This window comes from Dermochelys coriacea, chromosome 5, assembly GCF_009764565.3.
Source record: "Dermochelys coriacea isolate rDerCor1 chromosome 5, rDerCor1.pri.v4, whole genome shotgun sequence".
Classification (NCBI taxonomy): Eukaryota; Metazoa; Chordata; order Testudines; family Dermochelyidae; genus Dermochelys; species Dermochelys coriacea.
In genome coordinates, this window is record NC_050072.1 from 136,777,523 (window position 1) to 136,793,052 (window position 15,530).

Here is a 15,530-nt window from a genome sequence, read left to right on the forward strand (position 1 = left end):
CCCATGAAAGCTTATGCCCAAATAAATCGGTTAGTCTTTAAGGTGCCACCAGACTCCTCATTGTTTTTGTAGATACACACTAACATGGCTACCCCTCTGATACTTAAATAGTTTCTGTTTATCACTTTGGATCTGTCCTAAGGGATTGTTTAAAAAAATACTCAAGGTTATATTTCCAGGGAGAGAATGAGCACCAGAAAGAACTTGCAGCCAGAGGGAACAGGGGAGAGACTGGAGAATAGCACTGTCACCAGGAAAAGGCAGGTCTATGTGATGGGGGTTGCTGAACCGACTAGAGGGGATGCCATTTTAGATTTAATTTTGGTGAGTAGTGAGGACCTCATAGAAGAAATGGTTGTAGGGGATAATCTTCGTTCAAGTGATCATGAGCTAATTCAGTTCAAACTGAACGGAAGGATTAACAAAAATAAATCTGCAACTAGAGTTTTTGATTTCAAAAGGGCTGACTTTCAAAAATTAAGGAAATTAGTTGGGGAAGTGGATTGGACTGAAGAATTTATGGATCTAAAGGTAGAGGAGGCCTGGGATTACTTTAAATCAAAGATGCAGAAACTATCGGAAGCCTGTATCCCAAGAAAGGGGAAAAAATTCATAGGCAGGAGTTGTAGACCAAGCTGGATGAGCAAGCATCTTAGAGAGGTGATTAAGAAGAAGCAGAAAGCATACAGGGAGTGGAAGATGGGAGGGATCAGCAAGGAAAGCTACCTAATTGACGTCAGAACATATAGGGATAAAGTGAGACAGGCTAAAAGTCGAGTAAAGTTGGACCTTGCAAAGGGAATTAAAACCAATAGTAAAAGGTTCTATAGCCATATAAATAAGAAAACTAAGAAAGAAGAAGTGGGGCCTCTAAACACTGAGGATGGAGTGGTGGTTAAAGATAATCTAGGCATGGCCCAATATCTAAACACTTTGCCTCAGTCTTTAATAAGGCTAAAGAGGATCTTAGGGATAATGGTAGCATGACAAATGGGAATGAGGATATGGAGGTAGATATTACCATATCTGAAGCAGAAGCGAAACTCAAACAGCTTAATGGGACTAAATCGGGGGGCCCAGATAATCTACATCCAAGAATATTAAAGGAATTGGCACCTGAAATTGCAAGCCCATTAGCAAGAATTTTTAATGAATCTGTAAACTCAGGAGTTGTACCGAATGATTGGAGAATTGCTAATATAGTTCCTATTTTTAAGAAAGGAAAAAAAAGTGATCCGGGTAACTACAGGCCAGTTAGTTTGACATCTGTAGTATGCAAGGTCCTGGAAAAAATTTTGAAGGAGAAATTAGTTAAGGACATTGAAGTCAATGGCAAATGGGACAAAATACAACATGGTTTTACAAAAGGTAGATCATGCCAAACCAACCTGACCTCCTCCTTTGAGAAAGTAACAGATTTTTTAGATAAAGGAAACGCAGTGGATCTAATTTACCTAGATTTCAGTAAGGCATTTGATACCGTGCCACATGGGGAATTATTAGTTAAATTGGAGAAGATGGGAATCAATATGAACATCAAAAGGTGGATAAGGAATTGGTTAAAGGGGAGACTGCAACGGGTCCTACTGAAAGGCGAACTGTCAGGCTGGAGGGAGGTTACCAGTGGAATTCCTCAGGGATCGGTTTTGGGACCAATCTTATTTAATCTTTTTATTACTGACCTCGGCACAAAAAGTGGGAGTGTGCTAATAAAGTTTGCAGATGATACAAAGCTGGGAGGTATTGCCAATTCAGAGAAGGATCGGGATATTATACAAGAGGATCTGGATGATCTTGTAAACTGGAGTAATAGTAATAGGATGAAATTTAATAGTGAGAAGTCATGCATTTAGGGATTAATAACAAGAATTTTAGTTATAAGCTGGGGACGCATCAATTAGAAGTAATGGAAGAGGAGAAGGACCTTGGAGTATTGGTTGATCATAGGATGACTATGAGCTGCCAATGTGATATGGCTGTGAAAAAAAGCTAATGCAGTTTTGGGATGCATCAGGAGAGGCATTTCCAGTAGGGATAAGGAGGTTTTAGTACCATTATACAAGGCACTGGTGAGACCTCACCTAGAATACTGCGTGCAGGTCTGGTCTCCCATGTTTAAAAAGGATGAATTCAAACTGGAGCAGGTACAGAGAAGGGCTACTAGGATGATCCGAGGAATGGAAAACTTGTCTTATGAAAAGAGACTTAAGGAGCTTGGCTTGTTTATCCTAACTAAAAGAAGGTTGAGGGGAGATATGATTGCTCTCTATAAATATATCAGAGGGATAAATATAGGAGAGGGAGAGGAATTATTTCAGCTCAGCACCAATGTGGACACAAGAACAAATGGGTATAAACTGGCCACCAGGAAGTTTAGACTTGAAATCAGATGAAGGTTTTTAACCATCAGAGGAGTGAAGTTTTGGAATAGCCTTCCAAGGGAAGCAGTGGGGGCAAAAGATCTATCTGGTTTTAAGATTCTACTCAATAAGTTTATGGAGGAGATGGTATGATGGGATAATGGGATTTTGGTAAGTAATTGATCTTTAAATATTCAGGATAAATAGGACTAATTCCCTGAGATGGGATATTAGATGGATGGGATCTGAGTTACCCAGGAAAGAATTTTCTGTAGTATCTGGCTGGTGAATCTTGCCCATATGCTCAGGGTTTAGCTGATTGCCATATTTGGGGTCGGGAAGGAATTTTCCTCCAGGGCAGTTGGAAGAGGCCCTGGAGGTTTTTTGCCTTCCTCTGTAGCATGGGGCACGGGTCACTTGCTGGAGGATTCTCTGCTCCTTGAAGTCTTTAAATCACAATTTGAGGACTTCAATAGCTCAGACATAGGTGAGGTTTTTTGTAGGAGTGGGTGGGTGAGATTCTGTGGCCTGCGCTGTGCAGGAGGTCGGACTAGATGATCAGAATGGTCCTTTCTGACCTTAGTATCTATGAATCTATGAACCAGAGCTACCCTAAACCTTGACAGGCAAAGCTGGAAAAGGTTTAAAAACTGGTCTGCTTAACTGCACTGCTTTTTACTTTGATGTGGCATGTGGGTCTTGCAAGTGCTACAGTGGGCTTGCACCTCACCTCTACAAAAGCCTTGCCTATCAGAAAAGTCAGGCAAGAATGAGAGGCACAAGGGGATCTCTTGGGGGGTGGGGGAGAGCATCTTGATTGTTTATATGAGCAGGAAACCTATTGGGTTGATTGTAAACCATTCTTATCCAGAAAAGCATAAAAGTGACAGACCAAGAGCAGAGACTACTACAAGAGATGGTTTGTAAAAGCTTCAGCAAGGAGACTAAAACATTCATCAGGCTGTGTATTAGAATGTCAAGTATCTCCAATATCCTGGAGCCAAAAGGGATGATGATGAAAGCTCTCCTCATTTCCATCTTAGCTCATTACAGATTTGAAAACAGCTGTAACCCACATGCTTTATAGTGTATTTGACTTTTTGACACAAAGAAAGGAATCACAAATTTCTGTTTGAAGTCTCTGCCTGCACATCTGCAAACTGCAGGGCAGAGGGACTCACTAAGAGAGGGCCAGGAACATTCAGAAATTGGGTGTGGCAGTTGCTACACATGCTCAGAAACTTTTTTTAAGAAGTTGTATGAGATGTTTTCCTTTAGGGCAAGCAGTCTTGAAGGTCCCATGCTATTTATCATCTGAGAATGTAGCCAGATTCTGAGGGGAACGGGTATAAATACAGGAGTTAAAGATAGTCCTGTGGACTTAATGGCTGATCCATACAGGACCAAGACATGTCTGCTGCAAGGGCTAGGTCCCTATCCCTGTCCCACTTAGGACACAGGTCAGTGCTAGTTCAGCTTTCCTTATTAAGGAAGCAGTCTATTAAATAATGTTTGACTCCACGGTAGTGTGTTTTACAGACCTAGAGGGGGGATCTGGGCAAGGAGAATTTGTCACACCTAGTGGCTACAGAGACTATGGAACCTACATTTAGCTATTAGCTAATGGAGTTAAACTGCAGTCTTGCTCCAGTTAAAGAGAGAACGGGGCAGAGCTCAGTGAGGTGATGGTTTGTATACTCTTACCTGACTTGGCTCATGGGGAAAAGCTCATGCTCTACAGAATGAGAGTCTTAGAGATCCAGGGAATGGATAGTGGATATGCTGATCCCAATATCTGTATCGATACAGACTCCAGATTTCTGTCTCACCAACAAGTAAGCCAGTCAACTATTAACTCGAGGGTTGGAATCCTGCTAGCTAGTAGGGTCCCCAGACTTTTGTTTCCTGACAAGGCTCAAAGAGTTGGGCTGCAACTCAGGTTTTTCCATTGTCAAGCTCAGAAGAGTGCAGACGACACACTATATAAATCATGGTCACTCTATAAAGACTAAAAAAATCACCTGAAGAAACAGAGTGTTTGTGTGCACTAACATACAGAAGTGTAAACGTCATGTTGAAAACTTGCGTTGAAATATATAAGAGCAACAAAGTGGGGAAGTCTGTATGAGAGAGAACAGGAAATTTACTACATCCAGTTTACTAGCTTTTGTTTAAGAAATTATTCATAAGTATTCCAAAAACTATTTACAATATTTTTTGTGTTTAATAAAGCTTTTACTAAGAAATTGTATGGTACTCTGAAGCTGGCTGGGAACATTATTAAAAGCTACATTCAGGGTTTTAAATAACAGCCCTGTTTAATACTAATGCTTTCTGAAACGTCCTGAAAAAGACAGAATTCCTGCTCGGAGCCTCTGTAAAGAGTTAAGCTGAGAGGCAGGGAGTGTAAGACAGTAAAAAAAAAAAAAATATATTACCTCAGCACCTCCCTTCTCCTTACACACCTTGTAATGGAAGTAGTCTTCCAACTTTTGCAAGATCTCGCAGAGTTTGGCTAGGCCCTTCGATGGCACCTGGCAATATAGGGTTCCGTCAGAGCAAACGTTGGTGACTCTAACATTTGTATATAAAGCATCTGCCTGCAACAAAATATTTGAAGGAAGAAATTTAACAAGTTTCTGGTATTGTACTCCACTCCTTCCCCATGATGTAACACTTCAGAATTTTAAACGAACAAGTATTACATCATAAATAAAATAGTACCTGAAGGTGTAGTTCAAGGGATTTGTCACATAAGGCCTTCAGACAGGTGACGTTGATATTTATATCATCCTCTCCTGAGGTGTCATACAGAACAACAAGTGGAATATCACTCTTTTCCAGTATTTCCACAGCAAATATCTTGCCACAGGTTTGTGACTCAACAACTTTCACTAAAGCAGGATCATCACAAAAGACTTCCAGTCCTGTGAAACAAGCAGTTCAGAATTTCCACACATTTACCTTGAAATTTCCCACAGGGAAGTATAGTATCTCTGCCAGGTTTGGAAGCTCAGCTCCAAGAATCAGAACACAACAGGAGATGTACTGTATTTGTAAAGAGACCTCCCCCTGGTTTTCTGTAACCTTCTTTAGTGTAATTTTTCCCCCCCCAAATGTTTTTGCATCATACACTTTCAAGACTAATAAAGGGGATTTGTAAAGCAAAGCAATATGCCAAAGAAAAAATATTCTCCATGGTCACTCTTGCCATTGGCCAAATGGCCATTTTCTTATACTAAGATCATGAATGCAAGCTACAGTAGGTTCTAAGTTTTAACTGCTCTATAAAAAGGGAAAACAGACTTGGAGCTCTCACTGCGGGAGACAAGACTGGCTAAGGCCAGGAACCAGGGCGGGCTGCTGTCTATCACAGCATCCCTAAGGAAGCGAAGAGTTTACATTCTGTGCATTTACTTGGGCCTTCGAGTATCCGGGGTGGAACTCTTACGTGACCTAGCTGGAAGGCTAAGTCCCCTCAACCTGGAAGGCGTTGGAGGCCGGATGGAGCAGTGGGAGACCAGAAATGAAGCATAAGCAGAGCCACTGCCAAACCACAGGTCGCTGCTGTGAAGAGTTTACAATGTAATTTAAGATATGGTGAGAGACACGAGGTGATCTTGTGGTGAAGGCAACTGGACTGGGATTCATACCTGGATTAAATTCCGAGGTCTGCCACAGGCATGCATGACCTAGGTCATAGATATTAAGGTCAGAAGGAATCATTATGATCATCTAGTCTGACCTCCTGCACAACGCAGGCCACAGAATCTCACCCACCCACTCCTGCGAAAAACCTCTCACCTATGTCTGAGCTATTGAAGTCCTCAAATCATGGTTTAAAGACTTCAAGGAGCAGAGAATCCTCCAGCAAGTGACCTGTGCCCCTTGCTACAGAGGAAGGCGAAAACCTCCAGGGCCTCTTCCAATCTGCCCTAGAGGAAAATTCCTTCCCAGCCCCAAATATGGTGATCAGCTAAACCCTGAGCATATGGGCAAGTCACTTCAGGTCACATTTACAGATGTAAATAAGTGACTAAAGATGCAGACCGTCACCTAGTAGAGCTGATCAGGAATTTTTCCAACAAAATTTTTTTTTTTTTGTTGAAACTGAAATTTTTCAAATATGTTTTGTTGAAACAATACATTAATTAGAAAGATTTCTCGGGTCCAGGGTGGAATTTGTGGACAAAAGAAAGAGATCCCCTATCCCAGAATAGCATATAGCCCAATAGTTAGGGCAGTCATATGGATGTGGAAAACCCAGGTTCCAGTCCCTAGTCTGCCTAAACCATGCCATTGGCCATTTTGGGGGATAGAGGCCACTCCCAGCCTCTCTTTGTCCCCCATCCCTTTAAATTCAAGGAGTCTTGGGCTTTTTCCAAACACACTGGAACAAGAACAAACCTCCAAACTCTTCATGCAACAGAAGAAATGGTTACTTACCTTCTCCAACGCTGTTCTAGATACACTGCAGGCACATATGCCTGCAGTGTACTGGTGCGTGAGAGTTCTCCCTAGTGATATGTATAAGGGGGGCCATACCCCCATACAAACTGCGCATGCTCTGGAATGCAGAACCCTCCCCTATTTCCTTTGCACAGGAAGTCAATGGTAGACTGATGTGTTGGAAGAGGAGGATAGGTCATGAATGGACATATCCAACACATCTCAAAGAACAGTTATGAGAAGGTAAAGTAACTGTTCTTTCTTCGAGAACTTCCACGTGTCCATTACACTGTTGGTGTCTCCCAAGCTGTTACCCCAGGCAGTGGGGCCTGGAATCTCATCGGAAGACGGACTGAAGGACTGCTTTCCCTATATTTGTGTCCTCTCTTGATGCAGCAGACTGTGCATACGGTCTGGTGAATGTATGAACAGAAGACCATGTTGCTGCCCTGCAATTGCCCATAATTGGGACATGAACCACAAAGCTGCTGATGTTGAATGTGCTCTAGTCGAGCGTGTTACGAGCTTATCAGGAGGCATTACCTCTTTTGCAGCATTACCAGCAGCACCATAATGCATTATCCATTTCAAAAGTCTGTAAGCTGTCATTGGTTGACCCTCTCACACTCTGCGAGAAACAAAGATTGAGAAAGAAACTTGAAAGGGCTTTCTCCTATCGAGCTACAAAGCTAACCATGAATGAAAGTTGAAGAGATGGAGGCTTTGTTCGTTCTAGTGCATATGCACCTTTGGGAAGGACAATGGCGGGTAGATAGACTGATGCATATGGAAATCCAAGATCACATTCAAAAGGAACTTTCAGTGTGGCCTATGCTGAATCTTGCCTTGCAGAAAACCGCAGATCTCCTGGATCAGCACCTGGGCCAGAAAAGCTGCTGACGAGGCCGGGGCCATTGTAGCGAGAGCAGTGAGGGGCGGGGTAGGTACACCGGCCAGATCATAGCAAGTGCGGATGCAGGACGTGATCCATGAAGAGACCCACTGAGAGGAGACCAGGAGACTCTTCATCCAGTCTGCCACTGCAACAAAGAGATGGGTCATGTTCCTGAATGGCTTCATATGCTCAATGTAGAAGGCAAGGGCCCTAAGGGCATTGAGGGAATGCAGCCACTGTTCCTGGTGACTGGAGTGCCGTTTTGGATAAAAATCTGGTAGAAAAATGTCCTGGCTGATATGGAAGGCCGATACCACCTTGGGAAGAAAGGACTGGTGAGGCCGAAGCTGCACCTTATCTTTATGGAAGATCGTGTAGGGTGGTTCCGAGGTAAGGACTCTGACCTCGGAGACATGCCGCACCGACGTGGTAGCGACAAGGAAAGCCATTTTCCAGAAGAGGTAAAGGAGGAAATAGGTGGCCAGTGACTCGAACGGGGGCCCCATGAGTCTGGAGAAGACCAGGTTAAGGTCCCATGTGGGGACTGGCTGTTGAACCTGTGGGTAAAGACGGTTCAGGCCCTTGAGCAACCTGCCAACCATGGGATTGGCGAAGACAGAGTGGCCATTCACACCTGGGTGAAAAGCCAAGATGGCCGCAAGGTGAACTCTGACAGAGGATGCTGCCAGGCCCTGCTGTTTTAGGTCCAGGAGATACTCCAAAATGAGAGGCATGGATGCCTGGAAAGGGGGGTGTTGCGCCGAGTACACCAGCACAAAAACTGCTTCCACTTCGCCATATATGTGGCCCGAGTGGTGGGCTTCCTGCTGCCCATCAGTACTTGCTTTACAGACTCTGAACAGAGATGTTCTGAAGGGTTTAGCCATGCAGCATCCATGCCGTGAGGTGGAGAGATCGTAGGTCGGGATGGCAGAGGCAACCATGATCCTGAGTAATCAGGTTGGAAAGAAGAGGCAATAGGACTGGAGCATCCAGAGAGAGCTCCAACAGCACAGTGTACCAGTGCTGTCTGGGCCACGCCAGAGCCACCAGAATCACTTGCGCCCTGTCCCTGCGCACTTTGAGCGGGACCCTGTGCACCCGGGGAACGGGAAAGGCGTAAAATAGTCGACCCGTCCACGGGAGCAAGAAGGTGTCTGTGAGAGAGCCCGGGGAGCGACCTTAGAGGGAGCAGAACACCAGGCATTTCCAATTACTGCGCGAGGCAAACGGGTTGACCTGGGGAACCCCCACCTTCAGAAGACGTGGTGAATGACATCTGGTCAAAAGTGACCACCCATGGGAGTGGAAGGACCAGCTAGGGTGGTCTGCCAGCTTGTTCTGGACCCCAGGTAGAAAGGATGCCACCAGGTGAATGGAGAATTCCCACAGTCGAACATCCTCCTGACAAAGGAGGTGGAGTGGGCCCCCCTTGTTTCTTGATGTAGAACATGACGATGATGCTGTCTGTGAGGACTGCCACACAATGACCCTGCAGCTGCTCCAGGAAGGCTTGACAGGCAAGGCGCACCACCATCAGCTCCCGGATGTTGATATGAAGGGAGAGCGTGGACGGGGGCCATAGGCCCAGTGTCTGAATGTCCCCGAGGTGGGCGCCCCATCCCAGGGCTGAGGCATTCGTGACCAGAGACAAGAAGGGCTGCAGGCTGTGAAAAGGGACTCCTTTGCATACCACCCGGTATTTAGCCACCAGTGGAGGGAGGCCAGGACCCGCTCTGGGACGGTGACCACCAAAATTCAGGCTGTCTCAACCTGGGCGATAGACTGATGCTAGCCAGGCTTGTAATGGGTGGAGTTAAAGTCTGGTGTGCCTGGTGATATATGTGCAGGAGGCCATGTGGCCGACGAGTTTGGGAAGCTTTGAAGGCTCTGGACGAGGCCCACTATAGCCTGGAAACAAGCGTCCAGCAGGAGGGCTTGTGCCTGCACGGAGTCAAGAACTGCCCCGATAAATTCTATTCTCTGGGTCGGTTCTAGTGTAGACTTTGCCACGTTGAGAAGGAGGCCTAACCGACGAAACGTGTCCGTGACCAAGCAGAGGTGGGACTGCATCTGTTCTTTGGTGCATTCCCGGATAAGCTAGTCATCGCGGTAAGGGTAAATCTGCACCCGCCGTCAACGAAGGAAGGCCGCCACGACCGCCATACATTTGGTGAACACTCGGGGGGGCTGTGGAGAGATCGAAGGGAAGGGCCGTGAACAGATAGCGTTTGCAGTTGACCACAAAGCGGAGGAAGCATCTGTGTGCCAGATGAATCGCTATGTGGAAATATGCGTCGTTCATGTTGAGGGCGGCATGCCAGTCTCCAGGATCCCGGGAAGGTATTATGGTACCCAACGAGCCCATGGGGAACTTCAACTTTACCATGTACTTGTTGAGACCGCACAGGTCCAGAATGGGCCGAAGCCCACCCTTTGCCTTGGGGATAAGGAAGTATCGGGAGTAAAACCCCCTGCCCCTTAGCTCCCTTGGAACCTCCTCAATTGTCCCCATGGCAAGGAGCATCTGAACCTCCTGAATAAGGTATTGCTCATGAGAAGGGTCCCTGAAGAGGGACGGGGAAGAAGGGTGGGAGGAAGGGTGGGGAAGGAAATTAGAGAGAGTATCCCGCTTCCACCGTGCAGAGGACCCAGTCGTCCGTGGTTATGCGAGACCAAGCACGGTGGAAATGGGATAAACTATTCAAGAAAGGTGGGGTTGGATCCTGAACAAGGTCTGGTACACCATCCTAGGGTGCCCCTTCAAAAGATCTGTTCTGAGCCTGACGAAGGCTTGGATGGGCCCTGGCCTTGCCCAGACTGGGGGCTGGAGGGCTTCCTCCTACCATTACGCGCCCGCCTCCTATAGAAAGCCTGCCTCAGCCGAGGAGGATAGGAGTGATGTTGTGGCTGCTGGGGTCTGAAGGGTTTCTGCTGGGTAGTCAGTGTGTGCATTCCCTTCATTATTGCCCTTGAATCCTTAAGGCTTTGTAGCCTTGAATTGGTCTTTTCTGAGAACAGGCCCGCTCCATCAAAGGGGAGGTCCTGCAGTGTTTGCTGAAGTTCTGGTGGCAGGCTGGAGGCTTGCAGCCAGGAGATAGGCCTCACTGTGATCCTCGAGGACAAAGTATGTGTGGCAGAGTCCACAGCGTCCAGCGAGGCCTGCAAAGAGGTCTGTGCCACTGTTTTGCCCTCTTCCGCCAAAGCCCCAAACTCCTCTCTGGACTCAGGAGGTACTAACTCCTTAAACTTCAGCATGGAGTTCCAGGAGTTAAAATTGTAACCGCTCAGGAGTGCTTGCTGATTAGCTATCCTGAGCTGAAGTCCCCCCGAAGAATAAACTTTGCGCCCAAACAAATCAAAGCGTTTGGCATCCTTTGATTTGGGCGCTGGGACCTACTGCCTGTGCCATTCTTTTTCGTTTACTGACGTCACCACGAGCGAACAGGATTGTGGGTGGGTGAACAGATAATCATACCCCTTCAAGGGGACAAAGTATTTCCACTCCACTCCCTCAGAAGTCGGGGGGATCGACGTAGGTGTCTGCCAGATTGTCCTGGCAGTGCTTTGGATGGTCCATATAAGGGGTAAGGCCACACTTGATGGAGCTTCTGCAGGCAGAATATCCACCACGGGGTCCTCCACCTCTACCACCTCCTCTGCTGTAGGTTCATATTCCGCGCCAGGCTGCACAGGAGGTCCTGGTGGGCACGGAGGTCTATTGGAGGGAGACCTGAGACTGCAGTGCCTGTCACTGCCTCATCAGGTGAGGATGAAAGAGGGTCATTTAGGGCCTCTTGCGGAGCCGGGGCCAGCTGTCTTGTGCCAGTGATCTCAGGGCCTGGACCAGGAATCTGCATTGGTCCTGTAGCGGGGAGAGAAGCTGCCACAGTCTCCATGCCCCCGGGGAGGGCCGACTGGCAGTAGCCTCTGGCACTCGTGGCTCGGAGAGAAGCCCCAGATGGAGCACCCTGGGCCTGGTGGTACGCCCAGGACATCCAGAACGGCCACTGAGTGAGCCCTTGAGCGGGACCCTGCTCCTGCGCCTGCCAAGGCCCAGCCCCTGACTCCAGGCGGCTATGGTCCAAATGGCAAAGGTCTGAGAAACACGACCCCCGCCTCGGATCCCGAAGAACGAGAAGCGGAATGTGAGGGCCATGGTGGTGCCGAGCGGCTCTATGCTGGGTCATGTCGACGAGGAATGGTGCCGTGACGCTGGGGAGCGGTGCCGGGACCTGGACCAGTACTGAGACCTGGAACGGTGCCTGGATCTGGGCCAAGATGATGACCGGCGTTGAGAGCGGTGTCGGGTCCGGATCTACTCCTCGACGACAACTGGCAGATAGAGCGGTGCCGCAATCGGGACTGGTGATGGGAGTTGAAGCAGTGCTGTAAGTATGACTGGGGCCGCGACTGTGAGTGACGGCAGGAGCGGGAACCGTGCCAAGAACAGGAACAGTGCTACAGCTCAATCGAAGGGTGGATGAGGGCTGGCTTGCCCTGGAACGGTGCTATTCGTACAGGCATTGGTGCCTTGGCATGTGGCTGAGGGGATGCCGTCATGTCAATAAGATCCCTTGAAGCCGCAAAGGTATCCAGGGTAAATGGAAACTGGACCTCAACCACGCTGCAAGTCGGGGAGTCCAGGGGTACCAGACTCTCCCCTCAGGGCCGGAGTCAACGGTGCCGAAGCCGTAGACTGTGCCCCTAGATGCTCCCCTGTGGGATGCATCTCCACAGGTGGTTCCAGGGAGGCTGGTCTCTGTGGAGGTGGGCCACCCTTTTCCAGCTTCCGGTGCTGCTTCTGGCCAAGAGAATGGGTACGGCGCCGGGCCGATAATGTTGGTTGTGGTGCCAAGGAGCACCGGTGCCGCGGGTCTCAATCAGTGTCCAACCGCGGTGCTGCTCCTGCTGCTGCCGCTGGGGCATTGTGCACCGAGGTGCTCGGTGCTGGATCTTGGTGAGACACAGGAGGCTGAGCGCTAAGAGCTGCCTCCATGAGGAGCTGCTTTAAACGAAAGTTCGACTCCTTCTCAGACCATGGACAAAACCCTTTGCAGATCCCTGCACTTCTCTGTTTGAGACTCCCTCAGACACTTCAGGCAAGAGTCATGGGGGTCGCCCGTTGGCATGGGCTTAGAGCAGGAACCGCAGGGCTTGAATCCCGGAGCCTTGGGCATGAGCTCAAGAGAAGAATCGGGGAGGAGGGGAAAGACCCCCCCCAACCCCACTAACACTAAGTAAACCAACTATAACTCAAACACCTATAACTATCAACTATTAGGTAGACGCTAGGGAGAGTGGAGAACAGTGAAGCAGGACTCCACAGTTCCAACGACCATCACAGGCGGTAAGAAGGAACTGAGGAGGAGCTGGGTCGGCTGGCGTATATATCGAGCGCCATGAAGGCGCCACTCCAGGAGGCTTCACAGCCGACCCACGGGGTGTTGCTAGGGTAAAAATTCTCCGACGGCCTTGCACGCGCGCGCGCGCACACACCCAAATTGGAATCGATATGAGCAAGCACTCAAAGAAGAACCTCTTGTTTTCTGGCCAGACCTAATGCCTAGTAAGATTTACAAGAGGGTCTCAACTCCCATTTAAGTCAATGGGATTGTGACCTTAACAGCTGCTCAATGCCCACTGGCAATCGGTTCACTGCCACGTAACAGCAATTCCTATGAAGCCTGACAAACTCACTACACCTTACATGTTGCGGTTATATTTATCTCTAAATAATGTTGTGTGAGATCTCAAATGAAAGCGCATGGCACACTGGTCATTAATATCACTGTAAAATGTATGCCTTAACACTGACCCAAACAAAGGGAAAAACAGGGTTTCTTCCAGACAAGAGGCCGTATAATCATCAATCTGTCTCTAATATAAATTGAGTATGGTGATGGCAGAGACAATGGGCAGTTCATTTACCTCTGAGATAAACACCAATTACCAGAAGGATGAGGAAACAGCATGGTGTCAGCACACCAGAGTCTCACCCCGGGGGTCATCCTGACTCTTGAAATAAAGACAATGGAACTTTGGGGAATACAAGGAGAAGCAAAATGGCATCTTGTTATACATCACTTAGGGGACAAAGGGGCAAGTGCTCTTTATATCTCTAAACAGTGGAAACACTCAACATGGGGGGGGGTGATGCTTAAAGGCTGCTTGAGGAAAGACGCTTACTTTAGTTAAGACTGTAACCTCCTAAGTTTTAGAGAGACAGATTGGGTGAGGGAATATATTTTATTGTACCAATTTCTATTGATGATGTCATAACCATACAGCTAAGGGTAGCCTAGACTTACTTCCCCCTTACCAGTAAGGGGTTAGGAAGCTCAAATAACCTGGTTGGCACCTGACCAAAGGGAGCAATGGGGAAAGAAGATGCTTTCAAATCTTGGGGGAGGTGGGGGGCTTGGTGGTGTGTTCTTTGGGGAAAGCAGAGAAGCATCAGGTCAAAAAAACTCCTCCTGTAAACCATCCTGTACAAGTCTCTGATATTACAAAAAGAGTAAGTAAATAAGGCAAGGTTCATTAGATTGCCTTTTGTTTTCAACTTGTGAATTTTCCCTTTGCTAGAGGGAGGTTTATCCTGGTTTTTTTAACTTTAAAGTTTTGCCTAGAGGGGAATCCACTGTGTTTTGAATCTGATTACCCTGTAAAGTAGTTACCATCCTGATTTTACAGAGGTAGTTCTTTTACCTTTTCTTTAAATAAAGTCCTTCTTTTAAGAACCTGACTGATTTTTCCATTGTTCAAAGATGCAGGGGTTTGGGTCTTTGATCATTTTGTAGCCAATTGGTTAGGATATTATTCTCAAGCCTCCCCAGGAAAGGGGGTGTAGGGCTTGGGGGGATTGCTGGGGGAAGAGGAACTCCAAGTGGTCCTTTTCCCTGGTTCTTTGTTAAATCACTTGGTGGTGGCAGCATTATTTAAACCCAAGGTACAAGGGAGAATTTGTGCCTGGGAAGTTTTTAACCTAAACTGGTAGAAATAAGCTTAGGGGGTCTTTCATGCGGGTCCCCACGTCTGTACCCTACAGTTCAGAGTGGGGAGGGAGCCCTGACAGATGAAATAAACAAGCTTTTGACCTTGTACAGAGCTCTTCAAAGTAAGCTCAAAAGTTCGTCTCTTTCATTAAAAGAAGTTCGTACAATAAAAGATATTACCTCACCCATCCTGTCTCTAATATCCTGGGACCGAAATGGCTACAACAAAACCACAAACAAGTTAAGTTTTAGTCACTTACAAGCATGTTTGCCTTTTCTTTTCTTTGTAACCATGTCTGTCTACTATTTTTGCTTAAATCAAGTTTTTGGTTAATAAACTTTTTTGTTTTATTATAAGCATAGGTCAGTGCTGTTACATTAAACAGAGTGTGAATGCCAGGTTAAATCAAACAAGTGGTGTGTACACACACACACACACACACACACACACACACACACACACACACTCTCTCTCTCTCTCTCTCTCGAGCAGACTTGGTAATTTCTGTGAGCATCCAGTAATGGGATGGATACGGCAGGGAGACATGTCTGGAGGGTTCAGGAACTAAAGGACACAAAGGATTAAACTGCAAGTAAAGTTAGAACAGACAGAGTCCTGAGAAATCTATGGGTCTGGCTACCGAAACCGGAGTGGCAAGGAGTTGTCGTAACTCAGTTTAGCACCGGCAGATTCCTTTATGCTGAGGCAGAAGGGTAACAGGGTGACTTACAGTTCTGGATACACTAAGAAAGTGTTACAGGGAAATAGGTATTTAACCTGCTTAGGGGTTTTTGTAAATCCTATTAGGTATCTATCTGCATCTTTAGGAG

At 47.2% G+C, this 15,530-nt stretch overlaps 1 protein-coding gene across 13 annotated transcripts in view; it reads right to left on the minus strand.

Annotated features, from left to right (window-relative positions):
• TDRD7 (tudor domain containing 7) overlaps positions 1-15,530 on the minus strand; it is a 113,661-nt gene that overhangs the window by 25,743 nt on the left and 72,388 nt on the right. For 8 of the 13 annotated variants that reach the window (XM_038401551.2, XM_043515383.1, XM_043515379.1 and 5 more), the window contains 2 exons: positions 5,085-5,287; positions 4,826-4,960 (listed from right to left, as the gene is read on the minus strand). In XM_038401551.2, the coding sequence (XP_038257479.1) occupies positions 4,826-4,960; positions 5,085-5,287 (338 nt within the window). Of the gene's footprint in view, positions 1-4,798; positions 4,961-5,084; positions 5,288-15,530 lie in introns of all 13 variants that reach the window. The other 5 variants (XM_038401541.2, XM_038401549.2, XM_038401542.2 and 2 more) reach the window with 1 other exon arrangement.